Source organism: Aotus nancymaae, unplaced genomic scaffold (genome assembly GCF_030222135.1).
Source record: "Aotus nancymaae isolate 86718 unplaced genomic scaffold, 86718_ANA_hifiasm-v0.15.2.pri h1tg000022l_1, whole genome shotgun sequence".
In the NCBI taxonomy this organism is placed as follows: domain Eukaryota; kingdom Metazoa; phylum Chordata; class Mammalia; order Primates; family Aotidae; genus Aotus; species Aotus nancymaae.
The window spans coordinates 29,428,284-29,455,175 of NW_026988435.1; the positions used below are offsets into that span (position 1 = coordinate 29,428,284).

The 26,892-nt window shown below is 38.1% G+C and overlaps 2 protein-coding genes across 3 annotated transcripts in view; one reads left to right on the top strand and one right to left on the bottom strand.

Annotated features, from left to right (window-relative positions):
* The first annotated feature begins 26 nt into the window (after window positions 1–26).
* The window catches only part of GABPA (GA binding protein transcription factor subunit alpha), a 35,857-nt gene continuing 8,991 nt past the window's right edge, over window positions 27–26,892 (top strand). Inside the window, exons 1-7 of one of the 2 annotated variants that reach the window (XM_012474857.3) lie at window positions 27–633; window positions 7,101–7,203; window positions 11,633–11,777; window positions 15,372–15,456; window positions 18,401–18,646; window positions 21,809–22,003; window positions 26,439–26,492. In XM_012474857.3, the coding sequence (XP_012330280.1) occupies window positions 7,127–7,203; window positions 11,633–11,777; window positions 15,372–15,456; window positions 18,401–18,646; window positions 21,809–22,003; window positions 26,439–26,492 (802 nt within the window). In that variant the 5' untranslated portion in view covers window positions 27–633; window positions 7,101–7,126. The remainder of the gene's footprint in view (window positions 634–7,100; window positions 7,204–11,632; window positions 11,778–15,371; window positions 15,457–18,400; window positions 18,647–21,808; window positions 22,004–26,438; window positions 26,493–26,892) is intronic. The other variant, XM_012474858.3, reaches the window with a different exon arrangement.
* LOC110568218 (mitochondrial import inner membrane translocase subunit TIM14-like) lies at window positions 8,051–8,488 on the bottom strand. The gene has a single exon (XM_064380067.1). It carries the CDS (start codon window positions 8,461–8,463, stop codon window positions 8,113–8,115), a length of 351 nt encoding a protein of 116 aa, XP_064236137.1. The 5' UTR covers window positions 8,464–8,488; the 3' UTR covers window positions 8,051–8,112.

Below are 26,892 nucleotides of genomic sequence, written 5' to 3' on the forward strand. Positions count from 1 at the left end.
TCGCAATGCATTATGGGCCGCCGTTTCAGTCGGTCGACGCTCACCGGACAGGAAGCGTCTCGGAGACAGTCTGCGACCGGACGGCTCTAGGTGAGACAGAAGCCAAACAGGAGGAGGAAGTGGAGGGTAAGTGCTTCCGGGTCCCGTGGCGAAGACTCCGCCATCTTTTCTTCGCCTAATTTGACCCGTTCTCTTTCCCTCCTTGAAACCTTGCTCTGTACGCATGCGCACTTTGTCTAGCCTGTCCCCTAGTTAAAGCTCCCCTCCGACTCAGCGTCCTGTTTCTTAGGGTTATCGAGGTGTATAATGGTGCAGGGAAAGTGAGACTGTGTAAAACAAAGCGGATTGGGGCGTTGTGCTTTCTTGTGCCTCGTGAGCCTCCGTTGCCTTGGGTGTTTGTTTCGCGCACCCTGCTGGGAGTTGTAGTCCTGGACCTGGAGGTGCCTGGGAGGCGGGAGGGGAGTTGGGGCTTCTCAGCGCCGATTCCGCGGGAAGGGCCCTGGGGCCTCACGCTTCTAGTCGCGGGAGCTGAAGGTCTTACCTGGAGAGACGCAGCACGTGGAGCCTGTGCCGCTGCCGTTCTCAGCCGGCTCTGGAGCGCGGGCGGGGGCGACAGGGCCGATTCCGGAGCGGGTGAGTGCGGCCGCCGGGGAGGAGGGGAGCGTGGGCCCGCGCCGGCCGGCCTCGTTCCGGGGCCTTTTCGCCCACAGCGGCCCCCCCGCGGCCGCCTCTGTGTTTTGTTTCCGCTGGTCCCCGGCGCTGTGACTCCCATTTCCGTTCGTGGAGACTTGAAGGAGCCGGGTGGGGAGGGGCGGGAGAAGCTGTGCGGGGAGCGAAGGGGAGGGGCGGGGGGCGAGCGGCCAGAAGCCTCGGGGCACCGCGCGTCCCCGGTACCCGCGCCGGACGGGTCGCCTGCCACCTCTCCCTCCCTTCCCCGTCCCCTCCTCCCGCCCGTCTGCATTCCGCGGCAGTCTCAGCCTGCTCAGCTGGGATGCGGTCCTGACACCCCCGGGATTTTAAGAGCAAGATGCAGACCCTGTCTCATAGCGGGACTCAGTGATTCACTCACTTCAAATCCACTGTCTTTCTAGAACGACACAGTTACACCAAAACCGTTTATCAGTCTTTATGGTATCCATCAGGGTTTGTGTTTTGTTTTTAAGCGAGGAGGTAAACCAGGGAAATAACAGTGGGTTAACGTAGCTTCCCTACTTTTTAAAGAGTTTTGTGTGCTAGAAGAGGCCGGTTGTGAGTGTTTGAATTTAGGGACCCCAGTTTCATCAGATTAGCGGCCGAGAGGACAGTGCCTAATACTGTATTCCAAGATGATTAGAAATTTAGAAATAAAATTCACTTCGTAAGTAGTTTCCACTAATACCAGTAGGTCTTACTCGTGAGAGGAGCAAAGATTTAGCAGGATTCCCTTGAGCGAATTGCAGAACAAGGCGGTGATAGCATTCTTAGGTAGTGTTATCTTGAACTTCAGAAGAAACTGCTCAGCTCTTTAGCAACTGCTTAAGGGACTAGCTTGTCTCTCGGGGTTCCATCCAGGCTTTCCAAGCTTCTTTATATTTAAACATACACTGACGCTGGGTGGACTTAAGTCAGTTTTACCTGAATTGTGTATACAAGAGCATCTGTCATGACGCATGTATAGTGATGAAGTAATTAAATCATGAGCTAGATGTTAGGTTGAAGCAAGTCATCGGACCGAGTACTAAATTAAAACGGTTGGCTTTAGCCTTCCCTCAACTCTTTATATGTAAAACTCCAAACCTACAGAAAAATTGGAAAAAAATCATACAGTAAACACTCATATACCCTTCACCTGGGAGTCCCAACTGTTAATCTTTCACTTTGTGTGCTTTCTCTCTTTAAATTACATAGATGTATATGCTTTGCTTTTTCTTAACTGCTACCTTTATTTTTGAACATAAAAATGTCTTTTAATTTCCGTCATACTGAAAAACATTTGGTGACGGGAAAATGTGCAGTTAATCTCACAGGTACCCCCACACTCCACATGGTTTTATAATTACAATATATTGGGAAAAAATAAACTGTAATTAATGCACTCCAGTGAATCCTCAAATACGTTGACAATCCTCAAATTTATCTGTAGTTTCAAAAGGGAATGTTACACCTATCAGTATTTTAAAAGACACAAGCCGTTCCCAGAATTTTTCGTTAAATTCAACTTTAGTTTGTATCCCATCTTGTGAAACATTCCGAACCCGGTTGGATGGAATCTAGCAGTACCAAAGTGTCAATGAAAGTATATGAAGTTGTTCTATGCAATTCTGACGGGGGCAGCCTTTAGATGGAGAGACTGCAAGTAATTTTCTCTCAATTTTCCTGAGTATTGACATACAAACCTGGGGAATTGGTTTCAGAAAAAGATAAGACTCACTCAAAAACTGTCATGAGAGATTTGGACTGTTTCTCAGATCTCTGTTTTGCTTCTCTAGACTAAGCATAGAGAGCCGAGAGAGAGAAAAAGATCATTTAAGAGACTGGGTAATATTTTTTGAAAGATCATTTAAGAAACTGAGTAATATTTTTTTTTTCTCCAAAAGGGCATGGGTTTTTGTTTGGTTTGGTTCTGGTTTTTATCTGTTTGGCACTTTCTAGGGATTGGTCTATAAATTTTTTGAAAGGTCATAGGACAAATTTCTTTTTAACAACTTATTTTAGTGTTTATATTAGGGGTGCTGTTTTATAATCTTTAAAAAATTGGGAATGGACCTCCTTATAAGTCCTGAAAATAAATGATTTTTTAAGTGCTGTTCTGCTGTAAACCTGATTCTCACATTTTTCTGTAGACAAGTTTTTTTATATTTTGTGTGGATATTATTTCCTTGTAACCAATACCAAATATGTTTTTTCCGTGTTTTCTTTTATTAATATTTGTTTAACATAGATACTTGGATTGGCACCAGCTTCCAGCTGTCACCCACAAAGCTGCCCTGAACATGATCAATCAATCTTATTAACCAATTTGAGAAATTTTCTGGACTGCTTAGTTAAGGATGAAATTGCTGGGTGATAGATAGAAGTATGATACTTTTCTCCAGAATATCTACGCCTGTGTGTACCCCATCTACAGAGACAAAGGAATCTTTGTGTCCCTGCTGACTGCTCTGTTATTTAACTTTCTAACATTCTGTGTGTTGCCTCCCACCCCTCGCCACACACACGGTATAAAGTGGTAGTTTCTTGTTTTGAATTGCCCTTTTAAATGATTTGAATTTGGGCATTTCTTTGTATCCTGCATTATTTTGGTTTTCCTTTATGTGGATATCCTTTTTCTATGCTTTGCTTACTTTTCTAATTTGTCCCCTTTTTTGGTTATCAAATTCCAAGCCTTCCATTGTCACTTTTAGGTATTAGAAATATCTTCCCATTCTGTAGCCTATCTGTTGAACATAAATCTTCATTTTTGTATAATCACATCCGTCAGTTTTTCTCCTTACGGTTATGTCCTTGGAATTTAAGAAATCCTTTTCTGCCCTGAGACCACAAAAAAGTCTCCACCATTTTCTTCTGTTAGTTTTATAGTTTCACCTTTTATGTTTAATCCTTTAAGGCATCTGTAGTTCATTTTATATGGTGTGTAATAGTTCTTACTAATTTATTCAACACATTTTGGTGGAGTGCCCGCTCAGGGTAGTACCATTCAGAGTACTTTGTATATATCTGTGAACACATATTCCTACGCTTATGAAGCTTATGTTGTCCTTCAAGGTAGATCCCTACTGGGTCACCACCTGTTTTCTTTAGCACTCAGGATGAATTCCACAGTTTTACACGTAGCACCAGTTAAGGAATACGTTTTATTGGAGAAAGGGAAGGCTTATTAGGCCAGCATTAGCAAGAAAAAAAAAAAAGAGGTTCTTCATTTTTTTCATCATCTCCTAAGGAAGCCTGCTGGAGCTTGCGCAGTCAGCTAGATAGGCATGTGACCAGAGCCTGCACAGTCTGTTAGATAGGCATGTGAACAGAGCCTGCGCAGTCTGCTTGATATGCATGTGAACGGAGCCTGCGCAGTCAGCTAGATAGGCATGTGAACAGAGCCTGCGCAGTCTGCTTGCTATGCATGTGAACGGAGCCTGCGCAGTCAGCTCGATACGCATGTTTTCATCCCGGTGGACAACTTTACTCTTTCATTGTTTGCTATTAAAGGACAAGCCTGAGAGGAACCTTAATTATGTGGGAAAAATTAGACCATTTTGAATCAGACAGTCTAGATTTGGGTGCCAGCTATTTGTCACAAAACCAGCTACCCCATAGTTGAAGATATTGAGAACTGAGGAGAGTTATAGCGCTTTCTGAAGTGGGAAGTGAGACTTAGTTTCTTAATGCTAGTGTAACAAATTATGCAAATTTAGTGGCTTAAAAACACCACCAGTTTGTTATCTTACAGTTTTGGAAGTCAGAAATGTGAAATAGGTCTCTAGGCTAAAATGAGGTGTTGCCAGTGCTGTTTTTCTAGAGCCTTAGAGGGAGAATCTGTTCCTTGTCTAGCTTTCAGAAGCTACCTGCATTCCTTATTATAGCTCCTTTCCACCATCTTCAAAGCCAGTTGCAGCTGACCAGCGAGTCCTCACATTGAATCACTCTGGCCCTCTCTTCCAGTTTCCTCTTCTACTTTTAAGGACCTTTGTGGTTTCACTGGATCCACCTAGATAATCCAGAATAATCTCTATGTTTTAAGGTCAGTTGATTAGTAACCTTAGTTCCATCTGCAGCGGTAGTTCCCCTTTGCTGTATAACTTAATGTAGTCACAGGTTCTGGGTCGTTATTCTGCCTACTACAAAGAGGTAAGGGATTTAGCCAAGAAGTTATCTGGGGGAAGTAGGTTCCAGGGGACTGAACAGTGAGAGCAGAGCCACAAGGCAGAAAGATGTGAGGACAAGCAGGGGGGCCATGTGGGAGAGGGAGTCACATTGATAGTGGGGTTGGGATGGGGGTAGATCTAGTAGAGCCTCATGGTCTTTGTGAAGTACTTGGATTTTATTGTGACTGGCATATCAAAGGAGTGCTATTATCTAGCTTCAGTTTTTAACTTTTTGGAAACCACAATGCTAGTGAGGATAGCTTCAATTTTATTTTATTTTTTTATTTATTTATTTTAAGAGACAGGATCTCACTTTTGCTCAGGAGGGAGTGCAGTGGTACGATTATTATTCACTGCAGCCTTGACTCCTGGTCTCCAGTGATCTTCCCACTTCGGCCTCCCTAGTAGCTAGGACTACAGGTGCATACCACCATGCCTGGCTAATTTTAAAAAATGTTTTTATAGGAGACAGGTTCTTTTTATGTTGCCCAGTCTGGTCTTGAACTCCTGGGTTCAAGCAGTCCTCTCAGTCTCCCAAAGTGTTAGAATTACAGTCATGAGCCACCATATCTGGCCCTAGCTTCAGTTTTAAAAACGATCACACTCTGGCTGTTGTATTGACTGAGAATAGACTGTGGGGACAAGAGTGGACACAGGGACTTCTCTTAGGAGACTGTTGCAGTACTCCAGGTAGGGGGTGGTGGTGGCTGTTGTACTGGTATATGCAATACAGAGCCTATATTCGAACAACCATGGTTCATCCCCATTTGAAATGATACCTATTTAGGTTGATACACCAAAGGTGTGACATGGAGCCACAGGTGGTTTAGCCTCACCCCTGAATAGTGTTTGAGATGGGACTCAAAATAAGATTGCTCTCTGCAAAGCATTTGAAGGCAGTGTCTGATGCTCAATGAGTAATGGCTATCATTAATGCAAATTAATGTTTAAAGTCTTCATTTTGTCAAATCTTGTAAGTGGGAGCGCAACTATGTTGTAAATGTCAGAATACCAAATTTAGTAGAGCATTCCTTATAAAGGAATGCCTTTTTTAAGATGTGATAGTAAACTTAGAAAACTACTCAGAAGGTGCTATGGACTGAAACTGTGTATGGAGTCCAAACACAAATACTTTGACGTCCAGTGAGGTAGTTAATAACAGAACCTGGAACTTAACAGTATTAACACCTCAGAAAAGACCACAAAGAAATACCTATGTTTGTATAGCTTTTGATGGATTACTTAGCATTTTAAAAATTCTAATGTTTTTGTATCAGTGGTTTGAAGCAATAGATAAAAATTTTACATGGGATAATTAAAAACTGAAGTAGGGGTTTGTTTAAAATAAAACCACATGAAAAAAATCATTAAAAATTTTCTACTGTGTAATCAGGGAAATAATGGTCATATCTATAATTTGTTGCTTTGTTTTGCTGTTTTCTAACATGTTCTTGCATTATAAGAGACATCATTTATACCAAATCCTAGCTGATTAATTTGCATATCATTCTATCAGTATGATACTTTGCAGTAAATTCTGTTACTAAGGTACAACTTTTAGCTGAATAAATATAGTTCATCTCCATTTAAGCTTCAGGTTGGAATCTGTTACTAAGACTGAGTTGCTTTAATATAGTAACATACCCTTCGCTTAATTTTGAAGTAACTTATTAATTGCAACTGGGCCCAAAAACATCCCAGTAAATCCAGTAGATTGATGAAGTCATGTCAGGTTAATAAACACCAATTTAAAATATACATATTTTATAAACGTCATTTGTGCATTTTATTTATTTTATTTTTCAGACAGAGTCTCACTCTGTTGCCCATACTGGAGTGCAGTGGTGCAATCATGGCTCGCTGCAGCCTTGGCCTCCTGGGCTCAGGTGATCCTCCCACTTCAGCCTCCCAAGCATTAATAGCTGGAACTATAGGTGCATGCCACCACGCCCTGCTAATTTTTGTATTTTCAATAGAGACAGGATTTTGCTAAGTTACCCAAGCTGGTCTCAAACTCCTGGGCTCAAGCAGTTGGCCAGGCTTGGCTTCCCAAGGTAGGACTCCCAACTGGACTTGACCTCTAAAGTGCTGGGGTTAGAGGCATGAACCACCACTCCCAGCTGATTTTCTTCTATGTGTAAATTCTCCTTCCCCCTCTTCTGCTTGCCCTTTGCCTTTTGTTTGAATTGGGTCTCTACTTCTTGTGTGTCATTTCTGTTTATGTAGATAATTTCAAAATATCTTAAAAAGTCACTCTTGCAGGACTGATCTTTTGAAATACTTCAACCATGACTAAAAGAGAAGCAGAGGAGCTGATAGAAATTGAGATTGATGGAACAGAGAAGCCAGAGTGCACAGAAGAAAGGTTGGTGTTTTCTGAATTTATCATATTTTTCAAAATATCAATATACCTAATTAAAACCGGGAAACAAGTCATAGCTCTTTTGGACTTTCTTCTTTTTAACTGTTCTCAGCATTTTAGGGGATGATGTATTGCTTTATTTCCTCTGACTTAGTGTGCTTGTAGGTAAGAGGAAAGACAGTTTTAAACCAATAGTAGTAATAAGGGTAAATGATAATCAAGCGATTGATTTCAATAATTATCTCCTTTGGGCATTTGATTCTTCATTGTTTTCCTCAGCACTGGTTGCTTTAATTTCAGAACTAGTTTAATTCAGCCTGAACTAATTTAACATATTTATGAGTAACTGTCGTAAACAACTAATTGACAATATGTGAATAAATAAGATACTAATCTTCCCTTATAAAGGCCACATTGTATTTGAGGAGACATACAGGTATATGAGTAATTATGTGACCAGTACTAAGCTTAAAGTGTAGTGAAAAGTGTTAATTCTTGGAATAATAATGGAATCAGACTTATTTGGAAGGAGGACAGTAGTGATGAGTTCAGAATCCAAGGAGAGAACATGAGAGAAATGACATTTGGGAGTCAACAAGAAAATTGCGGGAAGTAATAGTTAATGGTCTCTATTTTACTATGTAAAGCAGAAGGTGAGATAATAAGCTGAAAGTAAAAGGGATTGAAAAGTAGCAGATAATCTTCCTAGAGTAACAAAGGTTTAGAAACCTCTGCAGTGGAACTGGACAAGATTGTTAAGGTTAAGGAGGATACTGAGTGTTGAGAGTACAGTTGAGATTTAAAACCTTAATTTTTTTTTTTTTAAACTGTAACTCTGAGGCATTTTATTATAAAAAGTTAATACTCATATACATAAAGTAATATGTACTTAAAATTCATGATACATTTACTTCATTTTTTAGCTTGACCTTCTAGTAGATCTTTAGCTTCATTGATTGTGGCTACTATATAAGGAGATTCTCCTTTGTCAGGGTGATTTAAAAGCATAATTCGTTGATGAGCGTCTCTTATTTTCCCTTTATTGGCAGTAGGGTTTACACCTAGTATTAGTGCTGCTTCTTGTTTTGTCATTTTGGGTTCAAACCCACCTCTGTAATAGCCACCACTGAAGGCAGATTTTAGTAGACTTTGAAAAACTTGTTTTACTTGAGGCTCCATATGCTTCATGGCTTGCAAAACATAACAGCCTGCAAATCCTGCAGCTGCAATGGTCAGTCCAACTGCTACCATTGTACTGGCCATGGCTGCTGCGGCTGGATTCCCTTGCTTCCACTGGGAGCCCGGCTCATCCCAGCGCAGAGATCGCGGCCAACACCCGCACGCCTGGAGCAGAGAGCGACTCCTAAAACCTTAAATTTTTAATGGAGCTTTTCAACTGGTTTATCCCAGTTTTCCCAGCATAAGAGGGAATGCATGTTTCTGTGGGATTTCATGTATAGATATTTGCATAACAAATTGCCCCACAATTCAGCAACTAAAAATGCCCAGCATTCAGCCAGATGCAGTGGCACATGCTGGTAATCCCAACACTTCAGGAGGCTGAGGTGGGCAGATCACTTGAGCCCAGGAGTTCAAGACCAGCCTTGGCAACATGGCAAAACTCTGTGTCTACAAAAAATATCAAAAAAATATATATATATATTGGCCAGGTGCAGTGGCTCATGCCTGTAATTCCAGCACTTTGGGAGGCCAAGACGGGCAGATCACCTGAGGTCGGGAGTTTGAGACCAGCCTGAGAAATCCCATCTCTACTCAAATACAAAATTAGCCGGGTGTGGTGGCACATGCCTGTAATCCCAGCTACTCGGGAGGTTGAGGAAGGAGAATCACTTGAACCCGGGAGGCAGAGGTTGCAGTGAGCTGAGATCGTGCCATTGCACTCCAGCAGCCTGGGTAACAAGAGCAAAACTCCGTCTCAAAAAAAAAAAAAAAAAATTAGCCTGGCCTGGTGGCATGTGTCTAATTCCCAGCTACTCTGGAGGCTGAGGTAGGAAGATTGCTTGAGCCCAAGAGTTCAAGGCTACAGTGAGCCATGATTGTGCCACCACACTACAACCTTGGTGACAGGACAAGAGGCTGTCTCAAAAAAAAAAAAGCCCATTATTTTTTATTGCACATTGTTTCTCAGAGGAACCTGGGAGCATCTTACCTGGGTGGATCTGTGTCGGGTATGTCATGAGTTTGTCATGAAGCTGTCAGCCCAGGCTGCAGTCTTCTAAAGACTTGACAAGGGCTAGGGTGTCTGCTTCCAAGGTCATGCTTGAGATTCTTAGCAGGATGCCTCAGTTCCTCATCACATGACTCTCTCTAGGGCTGCTCATGGGTTGGCAGCTGGCTTCCCCTAAAGCAAATGGTCTGAGAGACATAGAATGCCAAGGTAGAAAGCCCCAGTGTCTTTTTAAATAATCTAAGAAGTGAGGTATCACTTTGTCTTAGTCTTCTGGTCACACAATCCAACCCTGTTAGAGTGTGGGAGGGAATTTTAAAAGGACATGAATTTAAGAATCATTAGGCACCCTCTTGGAACCTAGCATGTGTATATTTATGTTTATACACGCATGCACACAGATGATCCACAAAGTCTAAAGTATGTACTATCTGACCCTTTGTGGATAGTCTAGGTTGGGTGACAGATGGGTAATTAATATGTATGGCCTAGGTGAAGGAGGCAGTAGTTGTCATTCACCTAACATAGATTTTTGCTGTGCAGGAATTTAGGTCCAGTGATAAGAGATTTTAAGAGAAATTGGTACTTTAGATATTTGCATGAATTCTTATAATGTTTAAATGATAGCAATAAAAACTTTTTTTTAAATGTTTAATGTTCAGCTAGTATAAAATAGTTCTTTAAAAATTTGTTTTAAAGTGACATCTGAATCTTAAGAATAATTATTACAAAAAAAAAGAGAAAAAGCCTACCATGGCTATAACTGAAGGGTTTGGTTAAAAGGTTTACTTTAGGTAAAAAAAAAATACTTTGTTTTAACCTTAACAAAAAATGCTTTTTTTTTTAACCTTAACAAATAATAGTATACTAGTATTTTAAAATAAGCTTCTTTTTAGTCGTGAGGGGTCTATTTTATAAATTTTAAATGTTCTAAGTCAGGTGCAGTGGCACACACCTGTAGTCCCAGCTATTTGGAAGGCTGAAGCGGAAACAATGCTTGAGCTCAGGAGTTTGAGGCCAGCCTGGCGAACATAGGGAGACTCTCTCTAAAATTAAAATATAAATAAATGTTTTAGAAAAAATTTAAGCTATATACATTCTTTGAATATCATGTATATATCTCATTTACTTGTAATTTATGTGAAAACTCCACAGATTTTTAAAACATACTGTTTTTGACAAGCACAAATGAGATTTGATTTATATTTAAATTAAACTTGTTGCAATACTTAATTGAATTCCACATTCACCAATTCAGCAAATAAGACGGTGTTGTCTTCTGTTTGGCCCTATGTAAGGATTTACAAGAGATATGTAGGAGTACTTACCAAAGATTTTAACCCTTTTGAATTCAAAGTGTGAAATAATAATATGAAAGAGCCCTAAGACAGTTTTTAGGAGGAATATAAATCTTTTTTTTTTTTAATGTGAAGCTGTCGTGATTATAACCAGTTGTGTTCATTTAATATTAAAGGGAAAGTGTTTTACTTATTATATTTGTATATCTTTATTATTTATGTATTTTTTTTTTATTTTGAGACGGAGTTTCCCTGTTGTTGCTCAGGCTGGAGTGCAGTGGTGCGATCTCGGCTCACCGCAATCTCTGCCTCCTGGCTTCAAGTGATTCTACTGCCTTAGCCTCCCGAGTAGCTGGGATTGCAGGCATGCGCTACCACACCTAGCTAATTTTTGTATCTTTAGTAGAGATGAGGTTTCTCCATGTTGATCAGGCTGGTCTTGAACTCCCGACATCAGGTGATCTGGCCGCCTCAGCCTCCCAAAGTGCTGGGATTACAGGCCTGAGCCACCACACTCGGCCATATCTTTATATTTTTATTTATGTGGGTAGGGAAATTGACTAGTAGAGATAGCACACAGATTTTGAGGAAACAATGTATCTTCCTTTCTGGTTCTAAAATTTGTCAAAATAACTTGAAAATGTAATGCAAATGCAAATATAATGTATGTGCAATATTTATATGTGTACACATACACACATATGTATGTACATACATAATGAGGCATATTTATAAGGATGTTTTACATTTTAAGCCAGCATTTCTCTGTGAAATTCAGTGTTCATTTTGGCAGCACTAGTGATAAGTCTACCACAGTATCTATGTAGAAGTGAGTTTTCAAAGACCAGAAATGTGTTTTGCTTTTGGATTGTGTTTTTAGCATATTGTTACTTTGAAATCCAGGGTAAAAAGTGTGACTGTTAGCACTTACATTTTTAACATTTAGCATTGTAGAACAAACCTACGCACCAGCTGAATGTGTAAGCCAGGCCATAGACATCAATGAACCAATAGGCAATTTAAAGAAACTGCTAGAACCAAGACTACAGTGTTCTTTGGATGCTCATGAAATTTGCCTGCAAGATATCCAGGTAATTTTTATTTTGTAAATTTGTATTTTAACATTTTAGTCTGCATAGGAATATTTTTTGTTAGCCTTTTCTTTGTAGCTATAGACTATCCCTGTAAGAAGATTTGACCTGTATTACTGTAAAATTTAAGTGTTTAGAAGTAAAAAGGTTTTTAAGCAAAATTTTCTCCATTTAAAATTATATTTTAAAAATTTAGTACTAAAACAAATGAAACATTCTTACTTTCACAAATATAAAGTGAGAAGTTTAAATAAATTAGAATCAAAGCTGAAATATAAGTAGTAATAGTAGGAAGTACATTGACTTTTGAAGCTGAAGTGTATTTCTAGCCAGCTTTTAAGTTCTCAAACATATCATCTAACTAAATGATTTCTACATTTCCCTTTTATCTTTATTTTCTCTGACAGTAAGTTTTGGATAAGAATTCAAATATCAACTGATAGGTCCTGGAATTTGTTCTAAAACGATTTTACCCATGGTAGTATTATAATATGTTATGTTTGAAGCATATTCAAAGTCATATTTTATAGTACTTTTTCAAGATAGGTAGTACTTTTATGTATAAAAGGTAGCAGCCTAAACAGGATTGCTAAGACAGTTTTTCTGTGACCTTCTTTAAACATATGATTAAATACTAGAGTTTTATACTTTTTTTCTTTTGAGATGGAGTCTCGTTCTGTCACCCAGGCTTTAGTGCAGTGGTGTTATTTCAGGTCACTGCAACCTCCATCTCCCAGGTTCAAGCGATTCTCCTGCCTCAGCCTCCCGAGTAGCTAGGACTGCAGGCCAGTGCCTCCATACCCGGCTAATTTTTGTATTTTTAGTAGAGATGGGGTTTTGCCATGTTGGCCAGGCAGGTCTCGAACTCCTGACCTCAAGTGATCCACCTGCCTCAGCCTCCCAAAGTTCTGGGATTACGGGTGTGAGCCACCATGCCTGGCTGAGTTTTATACTATTTTTAAACTGACTTACACTAATGTATATTGTGTCATCTTTTGGATCATTTAATTTATTGTATTCTTTATTCCTTCCCCTACCTGCATTGTGTTATGGGTATTCCTTATATTACAGAACTTTTGCGTTACTTTTTAAAAAATTCAAATCATTATATGCTACTACTGTTTTTAATACGATATTGTTGTATAATAAGTTGAAATGTTTTAATGAAATTTGTGCATTTTACCTGCCATTTAAGATATTTGAATCTTTTCATTTCAATATAAATCTAGTAATTGGTAGTGGGTGGGGATGACAGAGTGCTTCTAAAACTAAGGAATGTAGGAAGATCTAATAATGTTGCAATTTTAGGATTTAAAGTTTTTCTTCTCTTAAGAGTGAGAGGATGAATTAGCGTAGTCTTTTTGGAAGACCACGTAGCATTTAATTAATATCTGTTAATGTTAAATGTGAAATACCTAACAGTTCCACTTCAGCAAATTGTTGCTACAGAAATGTTCACCTGGGTGGGTAAAGGTATATTTCTGAGGATGTTCATGGCTTTTCAAAAACTGAGAACACATCAGATGTTCCAATAATGAGATTTGATAAATTAATTCCATAGAATAGAATTCGAGGTAGCCATTAAAAACTGGTGAACTAGAACTATATGGGCAGGGTCGGATGAGTGAAAAAATACTTGGAAAACACTAGAATTCTCTCATGTAATCTTCACATCAGTCTTTGAAATCAGCATATTCTTAGTCACATTCTGCACATGTAGAAACAGATTTAAAGAGGTTAAATAATTTGCCCAATTTGTGGCTACAAAGGGGTATACCGGAATTTGAACCCAGACCTCTGTGGCTCTAGAACTCTCTTCATTTGTTTGAGGCAAAAAATAAAAACAAAAAACAAAACCTTTTTAAAGGTTTATAGTGAATATAACTCAGTGTCACTGGAATTTGTGTGGTTTTGCTCATATGTAAAATAAAGGGAAATCTGGACTTGATCTCTTAGTTCTTTCAGCTGTAACATTTATTGCTTTATTTATAAAAATACTTGACCTATCCAATGAAGGTATGGCCTGCAGATTACTCAACCTCATATAGCTTCTCAATAAATATTAGTTGGATAAATGGTAATACTTATAATTCATATTGTCATAGAATTCAGGGCCAGCTTTGGATCTAAGGGCATTTTACATTACTCCTAGTCCCTCTTTCCTCCTTAAAAAGGATATGAGGATCACAACTTCTATTCTCCATGTCAATGCAAACATACGTTTAATCAGAGGTCTTGCTGCTTGTGGTAGTGCTCTTATATTTTCAGATGTGGGCTGACTTGAAAGCTGAGGGAACAATAGCTAAGTTGCACTTTTTTGAAGAATGTAACACAAGATCAAATACTGGTCTTGAGTTTTGTCCTTGTTTTGGCTTTTAGTGAACTGGCTAATGTGTTGAGTACCTGAGAGCTAATACTTTCAGAGTTACGTATGCCATCGCTTCTAGTGGATATTACCAGTCATAATTAATTTAATCTATCTGCCTGCAAGGTTACACAGTTCTTTTTTTTTTTTTTTTTTGAGACGGAGTGGCTCTATCGCCCAGGCTCAGTGCAGTGGCGCTCACTGCAACCTCCGCCTCCTGGGTCCAAGCGATTCTCGTACCTCAGCCTCCTGAATAGCTAGGCGTGCACCACCACACTTGGCTGATTTTTGTTTAGACAGGGTTTCACCATGTTGCCTAGGCTGGTCTCAAACTTCAGACCTCAGGTGATCTGCCTGCCTCGGACTCCCAAAGTACTGGGATTGCAGGTGTGAGCCACTGTGCCCAGTCCTACACAGTTTGTCCTGTCCCCAGTTCAAGTTAGATTCATAGTCATTTGTCATGTGTTTGTGCCATGACTACACCATCAGTTGAATTATTGGGAATGAGAGTAGGGCATGCAGCTATATGACATGCAGACACAGTTATAAATTATGCAAGATAATTATAATGGAAGCCTGTCTTTAAGCTGATGACAAAGTGCGTGAAAGTCAGAATTAACATTTTGTCATCAATTTGCCATAGTGTGAAATGCATTCATTATAAGGATATATGAAGAAGAACACACTAATACTGAAATGATACAGAATTATGATTAGATATTCATAGCTAGGTGAAGTAGTAAGGTCATAAGTACTTTAATTTTATTAACTTTATGATGAGAGATTTAGAGTAAACCCTTCAATATGTAGCATTGGTTACAAGGCAGATATGATAAGAATAAGTTAACATATTTAGATAAATTGTCACCATTAATTAAACATTCTTATTTATTCATGACAGACATAGCATTACCTTCTACTTTAAATACATTTCAGAATGAATAATTGCCTTTTGGAATTATTTAAAATCCCAAACTAGACTCCAGAGATAGAGGAAATTGACACGATAAATTTGGTGGTATGCTATCCTGCATTTCTTCCTCAGTAGTGAAAATATTTTAAATTTTGGCAAAGAATTAAATATGACAAGCTAGATAATGTGTTCTTATTATTTAATTATTATGTTCAGTAATTAAGTGTTTGGTACATCCATTTATACTAAACCAGAGGCGAGGGACTTAATCTAATGATTACACTAAAAGAATCTTACTCATTTTACCCATGGTTAGCTGGATCCAGAACGAAGTTTATTTGACCAAGGAGTAAAGACAGATGGAACTGTACAGCTTAGTGTACAGGTAATTTCTTACCAAGGTAAGTTACTTTTAATGATAGTTATTTAAATTTTAGCTCATGTTTTTCTGATATAATTTATAAGTTTTAGATGTTTTAGATGGTTGTCTAAATTACTTGATATAATAGCCAGTGTTCATACTTTTGGTTTAGTAGTTATATTTGACAGGGTGAAACAGATAGTATAACACATTCTACCTCACTCAATCATAAAAGGATGTATTATATGGCAGTAAATAGCAGAATCATAGAGTGCTGAAAGTCAGCAGGTTCCAGCTCACTTCCTAAGAGTACCTCAGCCACACTGCAGAACTAGACTGCCAAGGAAGCTGCTGCCCTGCCATGATTTGGAAAAATAACAACACCTGGAAGCTACCATGGTAGCTGTCAGCTTTAACCACGTTGCCTTTACAGTGATTCACAGTAGTCAAAAAATAGATGTTGGCTGGGCACGGGGCCTCATGCCTGTAATCTCAGCACTTTGGAAGGGCGAGGCAGGTGAATCACTTGAGGTCTGAAGTTCGAGACCAGCCTGGTCAACATGGTGAAACCCCATCTCTACTAAAAATAAAAATGAGCCGGGCGTGGTAGCACATGCCTGTAATCCCAGCTACTTGGGAGGCTAAAACAGGAGAATCACTTAAACCCAGGAAGTGGAGGTTGCAGTGAGCAGAGATTGTATCACTACACTCCATCCTGGGCAACAAGGGCAAAACTCTGTCTCAAATAAATAAATAAAATAGATGTCATCTGCCTCGATGGTCCCCAACCTTTTTTGGCACCAGGGACCAGTTTCACAGAAGACAATTTTTCCATGGATTGGGGCAGGGGAATTCAAGCGCATTACATTTATTGCGTGCTTTATATGTATTATTATTACATGTGGAGGTGATGGGAGACAGTGACAGAGTATCAGACATTAAATTCTCATAAGGAGCACACAACTTAGATACTTCACATGTGCAGCTCACAATAGGGTTTGCACTCCTATGAGAATCTAATGCTACCACTGATCTGACAGGAAGCAGAGCTCAGGCAGTAATGTGAGCAATAGGGAGTGGCTGTAAATACAGATGAGCCTTCATCTACTCGCCTGCCAATCACCTCCTGTTGTGTGGTCCGTGGCCTGGGGTTTGGGGACTCCTAATCTGCCTGCTTGCCCCCTCTTAACTCATTTCCAAGTAGAAGGCTTATACCAGTGATTCTGAAGCTTAAATCATGCCTGGAATCCTAACTGCAAGGAAATCCAGTCTGTACAGTTTAGCACAGAGAGAAGAATTTGTAATAGACATAGAGTCATCTAGTCAGCCTTATTCATTACAGTATTTTACTAATCTTGTATAAGTACCCAAATTAGAAAAGAAAATTAGGAAACCATTTTTTGGTAGGTTGAATTTTAGTTTTTTAAAATTTAGAATAATTTCATCTCTGGACATATATTGTTCACAATTATGTTTCACAAACCAAATTTTTCTTCAGACTCTGAAAATGGTAGTTACTTACTTCTGATCCTGAATTCTCTCAGGATTGATTATTGGGAATAGGAAATAAATTAGTGGTTTTTATCTTTAAAAGCCTAGTGACCTCTTGATGCAACTGTGTTTAAAAAGAGTTTACTTAAAGCCATAAAATTATTAAATTTAGATGAAGGATTAGGGAATAGATTTTTAAAAATATGTTTTTGATTCTGATTATTTTTATCAGTATATTTAAAAAGTGATTTTATTGGCCGGGCGCGGTGGCTCACGCCTATAATCCCAGCACTTTGGGAGGCCGAGGCGGGTGGATCACGAGGTCAAGAGATCGAGACCATCCTGGTCAACGTGGTGAAACCCCGTCTCTACTAAAAATACAAAAATTAGCTGGGCATGGTGGCGCGTGCCTGTAATCCCAGCTACTCGGGAGGCTGAGGCAGGAGAATTGCTTGAAACCAGGAGGCAGAGGTTGCGGTGAGCCGAGATCGCGCCATTGCACTCCAGCCTGGGTAACAAGAGCGAAACTCCATCTAAAAAAAAAAAGGTGATTTTATTAATGAATGATAATAGTACAGTTTCTTGCAATACTGGTTTTCATAGGAGATTGAAGTTGAGTTGTGCTTTTTTTTAAACTATACTTGGATTGAATTTTTATAGATTGTAATAGATTCAATAAGGAACAGAAGCTGTTATATAATATGATAGTGTTTTAGAGCTGTCATTTTAGTCCGAGGTTATTTCATAAAGGGCTAATCCATTTTGAATAGATAAATAATCGTCTGTCTTACAGATAACTGCTTTTGTGGCATAATTTCTTGCTTAATTATAATTTCTGAAACACAGGTTTAAATGTTTTGATTCTGGATAGTTGAGGAGCCTTTGTAATAAATTATCTTTCTTTTTATCTTTTTCTTAGAAATTACAGTTCTTAACACCTATATACTAGGGGATTAAAATATTCAGGATTTGGGGTTTCATCCGATTTAAAATGAAAATTAGAATTTAATGGCAAATTTAATTTAGCAAATTTGGCATCATTTTTAACACATCTACTTTGTCCTTTAAAAAGAAAAACTGAGTCAGTAAATAATAATTTTAATTTCCTTAGAAGGATTTTTTAAAATTCCAAGGATAGGTAGCTACTTATTCATACTCTACCTAGTCTAATTTTTATTTTGTTTCAGATTGGTAATTTTTATTTTTATTTTATTGTGGTAAGAACTGGTATTTCTTTTTTTCTAATGATGTTTAGAGGTAGGGTTTGTGTATGTATCTTATATTTTATAAAATTATTTTAAACTTGTGGAAAAGTTGCAAGACTAGTAAAAGAATTCTTGAGTATCTTTCATCCAGATTCCCCAGATGTTAACTTTTACTACCTTTGCTTTATTTGATGTAGTTTTTCTCTACCATTCAGTAACATATAAATTATTTTTGGGTGACTTCTGTGTTTTCATTTAGATTTATATATTTTTTTATCCACTGTTAAGGAATTGAACCAAAGTTAAACATCCTTGAAATTGTTAAACCTGCGGACACTGTTGAAGTTGTTATTGATCCAGATGCCCACCATGCTGAATCAGAAGCACATCTTGTTGAAGAAGCTCAAGTGATAACTCTTGATGGCACAAAACACATCACAACCATTTCAGATGAAACTTCAGAACAAGTGACAAGATGGGCTGCTGCACTGGAAGGCTATAGGAAAGAACAAGAACGCCTTGGAATACCCTATGGTAATAAAGTACATAATTCTATATTGGGTAGAAAAATGGGAATTAAGCTTGACGTAGAAGACACTAGGGTAAGTTATAATCTATTGTATATATAGAGTTATTAGGATGAATGTTGATTTTCTGTATCTTGTGTCTTTTTTAATTGTAATGCACATTTAAGCTCATAGGGTGGACAAATTCTGCCCTGCATCCTGGAAACACAAAGAAGTCTAAAAAAATTCTGCTCTTAGGGTGTTGAGAGTGTAGTTGAAGAGAGAGAAGACAGATGAAAAGAGATAATTGCCATAAAAGGTAACATGTTTTTAAACTGTCAGTAACTCTGGTAGAAGAAGCATGCTATTGGAACCTCAAGGGGATCATGGTTGGCCTGAGGGAAAGCTGAAAAAGAGTTTATTATAAGTAAGATACTGTTGGGCAGAGAAAGACATTTAAGACGGGAAATGTTATGTGCAAAGCTTAGACCTGGGGGTATGCATGAGTAGTGACAAAATTCAGTGGTTGAGGAATTACTCTGTAGCATTACAGAACTGTTTTTGATTGATGAAAATAATTGAAAAATGAATATGGCAATGGTGTATAGCTTACGTTAGAACAGGTAGAGACTGAGTAAAGGGAAAACAGGAGCATATTATTATAGTTGTAACTAGATGATAATATCTAGATTAGCCCAGACTAGGTAATTTCTTTGTTGAGTAGAAAGGAAAACGTGGATGAAAACAGTGATAGGACTGAGCAGATTGGCAGATTTTATGAGGGTAGAGAGGGAAGATACAAACATTAATCTAACTTCTCAAGCTTCATCTTGGTGACTAAAACAGTAATAATCTTGATAAAAATTGGTTCCATCTTTATTACATATTTAGTGAACACGACTGTACACCAGGCACTATGTTAAATGCTGGGCTTAATGATGGTACACTAGAAAGAGCATGCCTTCAGAAGCCCAGCTGGGGAAGTAGGGAAGTCTGGTATAGGAAATGTTTTTTCAAGAGAAGGTGGATAGCACTTGATTTTGAAGTGAAAGTTCATATCAGCTGGAGGTAGCCAGAAAATGGTTTCAGCTATATAAGATTTGGGCTGGAGATGTTATATGAGACTCATTCACATGAATTTGTATTTGAAACTATAAAAGTATATGTAGTCCCTGATGGAGAGCAAGAAATGGAAAAGAACACACAATTAAAGCCTATTTCCTAAACCCTATAAAAATTTAGGGTTGGAGAAAAGGGAGACAGGAAATAACCAAAGAGATAGAAGGAAAGTAAGAACTGATATGTATGATGTCTCTTAAATTGAGGGGAGAGTTTGAATTGTCAAGACTCTCAGATGCTGCTGACAAAATCAAAGGATGCTGACTAATATCTCAGATTTGATGATCAAAGGATCATTCTTAGATTTAGATAAAAGTAACGAGTTGGTGAGACAAAACAGAATTATAAGAAATAGACATCTTAGAAATGGGAGCAGATGAGGAAGAATGCTGGGTAACAAATAATACTGATGGTCCAAGAGTTGGTGGGGACCTGAGTGTATTTGTAAATGAAATAGTATTGTTGGGTTTTTTGTCCTTTTTTTATTTTTAGAGACAAGGTTGTACCCTGGGAGCAGGGCTGATGAAAGAAAAGCTGTATTATTACAGAACTACTGTTTTCCCTAGGACATTTTTTTCTTTCTTTAAACAAAACCTAAAAGACACAATAAATGATAGAGCTTACCCATGGAACTGAAAGAGAGCTATGGAACCAGACAGTTAGTGTAGAATTTCACTCTATCTCTGCACTGACCAGAACTGTAGCCACTAATCACATGTGAGCACTTGAGATGTCCCTGATCAAAATTGAGATGTGTTGTAAATGTAAAGTACCCATTAAAAGAAAAATAATATAAAATCTTTTTTAATTTTTTATATTGAATACCAGTTGAAATAACATTTGGCACATTAAGTTAAAATACATGTATTATAAGATGTATTTCACCAACTTTTTAAATGTAACTATTAGAAAATTTAAAATTACATAATGGTCTGTATTATATTTCTGTTGGACAGCCCTGATCTTGATAATTGTAGCCTTCAGTTCTGGATGCTCTTACTGCATTATTTTGATAATTGCCTCTGTGTTCTTTTTTCTGGAATTCCTGTTGAATCTCTTGGATTGATCTGCATCTTTCTTCTTGCTTATTTTTCATCTTACCTATCTGTACTACTTGCTGCCAGATTTTCTTGTCTTTATAATATAACCTGATTTTTAATTTACAAGGGCTCTTTATTTTTGTTTGTTCCTTTCTGTAGCATTCCAATCTTATATTGCCAATCATGTTTTCTCCTACTTCTCTGAGTCTATTGATTATAGTTTTTTTTTTAACTTTAAAAAAGTTTTACTGCAATATTTCTATTTCTTCTGGATTCTGTTTTTCTTGTGGTTTTTGTTTGTTTTGTTTTTAATCTCTCTCAAATATCTCATTATTTTTGCTCATTTTTTCACATTTAAGAATTAGTCGCTTTAGGGCGGGCACAGTGGCTCATGCGTGTGATCCCAGCACTTTGGGAGGCCAAGGCAGGTGGGTCACTTGAGGCCAGGAGTTTGAGACCAGCCTGGCCAGCATGGTGAGACGCTGTCTCTACTAAAAATATAAAAATTAGCTGGGCATGGTGGCACATGCCTGTAATTCCAGGTACTTGGGAGGCTGAAGCATAAGAGTCTCTTGAACCTGAGAGGCGGAGGTTGCAGTGAGCAACCTCATGAGGGAGGAAAGAGGATCTGGTTCATACTTTGGAGAATAAAGCTAGCTTCCTAGAATCCCCTTTTGATTTTTTTTTCAATGCAACTGCAAATTTTTTTAAACTTGGATAATTTACTTCATTCTCTCCAGAATAATCTCATGTTTTATTCTTTCATTTGGCCCACTGGAGAGCAATTTTGCATTTTGTTTTTCTTGATACAGTTCCAACTGAGGTTGAATCAAGTGACTCCATCAGAAATTTAGATTAAGAAATTGAAAAGGAACTGAGAAGAAAATTACAGTGTAATGTTTTTTTCTTCGTATACATTTACCTCACTTATTTGGGGAAAGAAAACATATGTATGTATATTGACAAGTTAACTGTAAATTTATATAGCATCTAAAATGGAACTAAGCTAAAGTTAATATTTTTCTTTCTAGATCCCATACAGTGGTCCACAGACCAAGTCCTGCATTGGGTGGTTTGGGTAATGAAGGAATTCAGCATGACTGATATAGACCTCACCACACTCAACATTTCTGGAAGAGAATTATGTAGTCTCAACCAAGAAGATTTTTTTCAGCGGGTTCCTCGGGGAGAAATTCTCTGGAGTCATCTGGAACTTCTCCGAAAATGTATGAAATTACAGTTATTTATTTACATTGTAACTTAAGCGTAATTTTATTTCCTTATAACTTTGTTTTCATCTTAATTGTTTATGGATAATGATAAATAATGAGCAGTAATGTTTATTTACTGTATAATGCTAGCTGAAAGCTCTATGTTATCTCATTTAATTCCTATGGTAATACCACAAATCATTACTTTCCTTATTTATTAGATAGGAAAGTCAGGCTTTGAGAACCCCACAAAGTCACAGCTAGGAAGTGGCAGAGCCAGGATTCAAGCCCAGGCTAACATTAGAAACCAAGTTCTTAAATCAGATGCTGTGCCCTACACTTAGCCCTCTTCATATATTCTATTTGTTGCCCTCTGTTTGATCAGGTCTTACATTTACGGCTCATCTAAAAACTTAAGATCGTTTGTTTACAGGTGGCTTCCTTCCCATTCTCTTCATTATTGATGAGATTAAGTCTTTTTTCAAGTCTTTACTATTAACTGAATAGAGTCAAGCGAGAGGGAAGTGTATGCAATCACTTTCTTGAATTGGAAACCACTGGTTATAAGTGTTTCCACTTATAACTTACAAAGCTTCAGACATTATTATGATTAAGTGACCATATAAAGAAATTGGACCAGCACTTTGGGAAGATGAGGCGGGCAGATCACTTGAGGCCAGAGGTTTAAGACCAGCCTGGCCAACATGATGAAACCCTGTCTCTACTAAAAATACAAAAAATAGCTGGGCAAGGTGGTACATGTCTGTAGTCCCAGCTACTTGGGAGGCTGAGGTGAAAGGATCGCCTGAACCTGAAAGGCGGAGGTCATAGTGATCCAAGATCGTGCCACTGCACTCCACCATGGGTGACAGAGCAAGACTCCATCTCAATTGAAAAAAAAAAGGTGGGGAATTGGAAACTGCTTGGCTGTTTAAGAAAACAAGAGCGCAAATGTAAATTATTTCTACTTGAATTTTAATTCATCTTATATTTCAGTAATTGTTAAGACACTGAAAGCAACCCATTCCTCGACAGTTTTGCATATCAGAAATGCTAGCCAGACCCACATATTTTTCAGAACACATGAATACAACAAACTCTGACTTTGCTTTTCTATCAGTTGTGGATGAAAATGTTATTGGTAGCATTTTGTTCTATTATATACCCAATAAGGGGAGAGCTCTGTTGGAGGGATTTTCCACATTGACTTAATGTTTGCAATTTTCATTCAAGGTGATTTCTCTGCTCAGGTGCAGTGGCTTACTCCTGTAGTCCCAGCACTTTGGGAGTCTGGGGTGGGAGGATCACTTGAGGTCAGGAGTTCAAAGTGCTTTCTCTGCTGGTGAATAAGAAATGAGCTCTGGAGAGAGGCATTTCTTCATTGTTTATATCTATAATTTTACTTTCATAAGGATTCTCTCAGGTTTTTTTTAAAAGTATCTATGGTACTAGCCAGGCGCAGTGGCTTATGCCTGTAATCCCAGCACTTTGGGAGGCCGAAGCGGGCAGATCACAATGTCAAGAGATCGAGACAATCCTGGCCAACATGGTGAAACCCCATCTTTACTAAAAAATACAAAAATTAGCTGGGCGTGGTGGTGTGCGCCTGTAGTCCCAGCTACTCAGGAGGCTGAGGCAGGAGAATTGCTTGAACCCAGGAGGCAGAGACTGCAGTAGGCTGAGATTGCGCCACTGCACTTCAGCCTGGTGCCTGGTGACAGAGCAAGACTCTGTCTCAAAAAGAAAAAAAAAAGTATCTATGTACTAAAAGACAGTACATTCATTGTATTTGTAGCATTTATTTCCAGTTTCAGTTCTTATTAGATAAATAAGTTGAATATCCTGGTTGAAGCTTTGTCCTTGGTTTCACAGATTTCCTTCTCTGCAGAGGTTTTGAAATGAATAAGGTAAATTCTGAATTGTGAAACATGTGAGTCATGTTTATTGAAACACTTTCTTAGAAGAATTCTCAAGAATACAGCAAGGATAGAGCATAGATGATCGTTTCATTTTTCCCAAACCCACATTTTTCCATTCTCTCTCAGTTCAGCTCTTTGTTGTGGCTGTCTCTTTTGGTTCTCTTACTGCTTCTCAAACTTCCTAGAACAGAAGTCAAAGGTGTCTTGTATATCTTTTCATTTCCATGCAGTTGAATGAGTCTTCCTCAGAAAAGCTCTGTTCTGGAACCATTGCTTTGTCTTTTAAAGCAACAAAGTCCCATAGCCTAGATGAGTGTCTCACAGAATTTCTTGGTGATCCAGCCATGGTTCTTCACTCTACCGAGGCAGGGAAATCCCATCTGGCTTGGAAATCTGGTGCTCAGTTCAGAATTGGGAGATGGGCAGGATAATGTGTAAGCGTATTTCTAACAAACAGACTTTCTAGAATTCACAAGTCTGACTTCTCAGAACAGGGTTTCTTGAACACAACTGCAGTACTCTGGTCCCTCCTATAGAGAGAAGTCTGCAGCATATCTGTGAAAGGCACTGATTCTGGGACAGAACTGTTTGATAATAACCCAGCCTCTATTATCCATCCTCAATGATCTCTTAAGAAGCAGCAGTATGGAAGAGGTAGTGCTCCTTCTTCAGATATTTGTATTAGATTGTTCACCTGAGCTGCCACCTGCCTGCAGTCCCCCTTATGTTGAAACTTCATCCAAGTCCTGCTATCCATGGGGAGGATAATTAGGAAATGTTTCATTACTACTAGTTCCATGATGTCCTTCTCGGTGTGATAATCTGTCTTCTGTCACCAAAGGCAAAGAAAGGTCTCAGTTTGCTAAGGGTTTCTTTAGAAAAAAAATAATTGTTTTATTCCTGTAGTGTCTAATGTTTCTTCATAAAATGGCTCCATATGCACCAGGACTTTGCCTCTCAAGACTGCTTCCTTTGTGCATAGCAGCATGGATTTGGGGGCTCCAGGAAGGAATATGATATTCAGAGTGCTTTTTCTCTGAAGAGATTGATCTTGGACCAGTCTTTTTTTTCCCTCCCATGGTCTGCCTTCTAAGGAAACAGACCAAACTCCAATATGAGAATTAGGACTTAGAAGGTGATTTTACAAGTTGATCACGCCTGTGCTGTGTGATTGGTGATGCTTTCGTTTGCCTCTTTTGAGGCTAGTTTCCTTTAGCCTCAGATGAAACAGTTTCAATTTCAGTAGCACTTTGCGTCCTTGAGGAACTTTTATAAAATTCTGAGGAAATTTTACTGCAAACATAAGGTGTGTATTTTATTTATTTTTTATCAAGAAAGACCACAGTTCTGGAAAAGAATGCTTAGAACTAGGAGTCTGGATAAAACAGTGAGGTTGTCAGTTGACTGAAAAAGTAACTGTTTAGTGCGCTGTGCTTCTTAAAAACATGTTCCTTTAATCCTCACAATAACCTCATGAGGCGGTAAGTATAGGTGTCTAATTTAAACATGAGGAAGTTAATGTTGAAAGAGGTTGGTAATTTTACCAAAGTCATATAGTCAGTAAGAACCAAGAACTGAATCCAGATCTGTCTGAAACCAGTGTCATATAATTGTTTTAAGTCCCCACCCAGTCTTCAGACCCTCAAAGCTCCCATCTGATAGGATTCAGACTTCTTTTTACTTCCCTAACCTTTTCCAGCTGTGTGTCTGGAACTGGATCCTGGCAAGGCACCCTTAGCATAGTCTTCTTGAGAGCCCAGGCCTCAGTACCCAGAATGATTGCTGGAGGGTATAGTTTCAATTTCAAGAGAGAGGCATGCAATTTATGATGGGCACAAAGTAGGCTGACGTAATAGAGACTGGGATGTGCAATTCTTGAGAGGTAAAGAATAACATTTAAGTAGACAATAGCAACAGATAAGTAATGAATTGTTCTGTAAAGGCTTATCTTAGGACCTTATAATATTTTTATGTTGGGAGCTGTATTTTTAGACATGAAATTATTTAGTTTAATTCAGACATTTAGGACCACTACAATTGTATTGAAAATTTGCTATCTTTAAGTAGAGAAGCATTATAAAGGTTAAGCAGCTTTAGTCAAAAGAAGATGTTACAACAAACAGATAATGGGAAGGAGGCCTTTTTGGTGGAGATACATATCTAAATAACTTCATTTTGGTGTATATTTTATATTTGATCTGATCTTGAATATTTCCATATTTTTACATGGTTTTATACAGATTTAGATACAAAAATTTACATTTAGAAAACAATTGTTCTCTGCAGAACTTTACTGAACACTAAAACACATTGGAGCTTTTTCCTGTGTTACTTCTCTTAAAGGTATCTTTTCCTTATAAAGTGACTATCAAATATTTTTAAGGTTTTTATGCCAATAAGTTTCAGTTTTTCAGTGTTTTGGTTTTAATTGTGGAGTTCTTTTTAAAAGAATCATGTTTATTGAGTTTTACTAGAGTGGGGTTTTTGTATTTTTGGTTTTAAATAAAAACAAATTTTTGTATTTTCTTCAGATGTATTGGCAAGTCAGGAACAACAGATGAATGAAATAGTTACAATTGATCAACGTGAGTATTCTTACCTATAATATTTTTATTAATAAGAAATGTTTATTTGATACTGCAAGGTAGTAAAAAGGAAAATTTTTTTTTTGGAAAATTATTTTAATTTTTTTTTCTACACACAAAATATCTTTTATTCTGTGGAATCCAAGCTCTACACAAGTACTTTATAAGCTCCACTAATGTTATGTTTTTAAATGATTCGATTACATAACAGCTTTTTTCATACCTGAGTTCACTAAAATTTGTTAAGACATCATTTGTTTCATCTTTACTGACTGTTAATTACCAAGTCGTAAGAACAATGCTAACCACATTCATACCTGACAGAACTTTTATGCCTGATAATAACTGGATATTGGGTAACATCCAATTAAAATATCAGTATAGCTTGGATACAACAAAG

What these genes read in the sequence shown, in the direction of transcription:
- LOC110568218 (XM_064380067.1), bottom strand. Translation starts at nt 8,463, where the DNA reads ATGGCCAGTACAATGGTAGCAGTTGGACTGACCATTGCAGCTGCAGGA.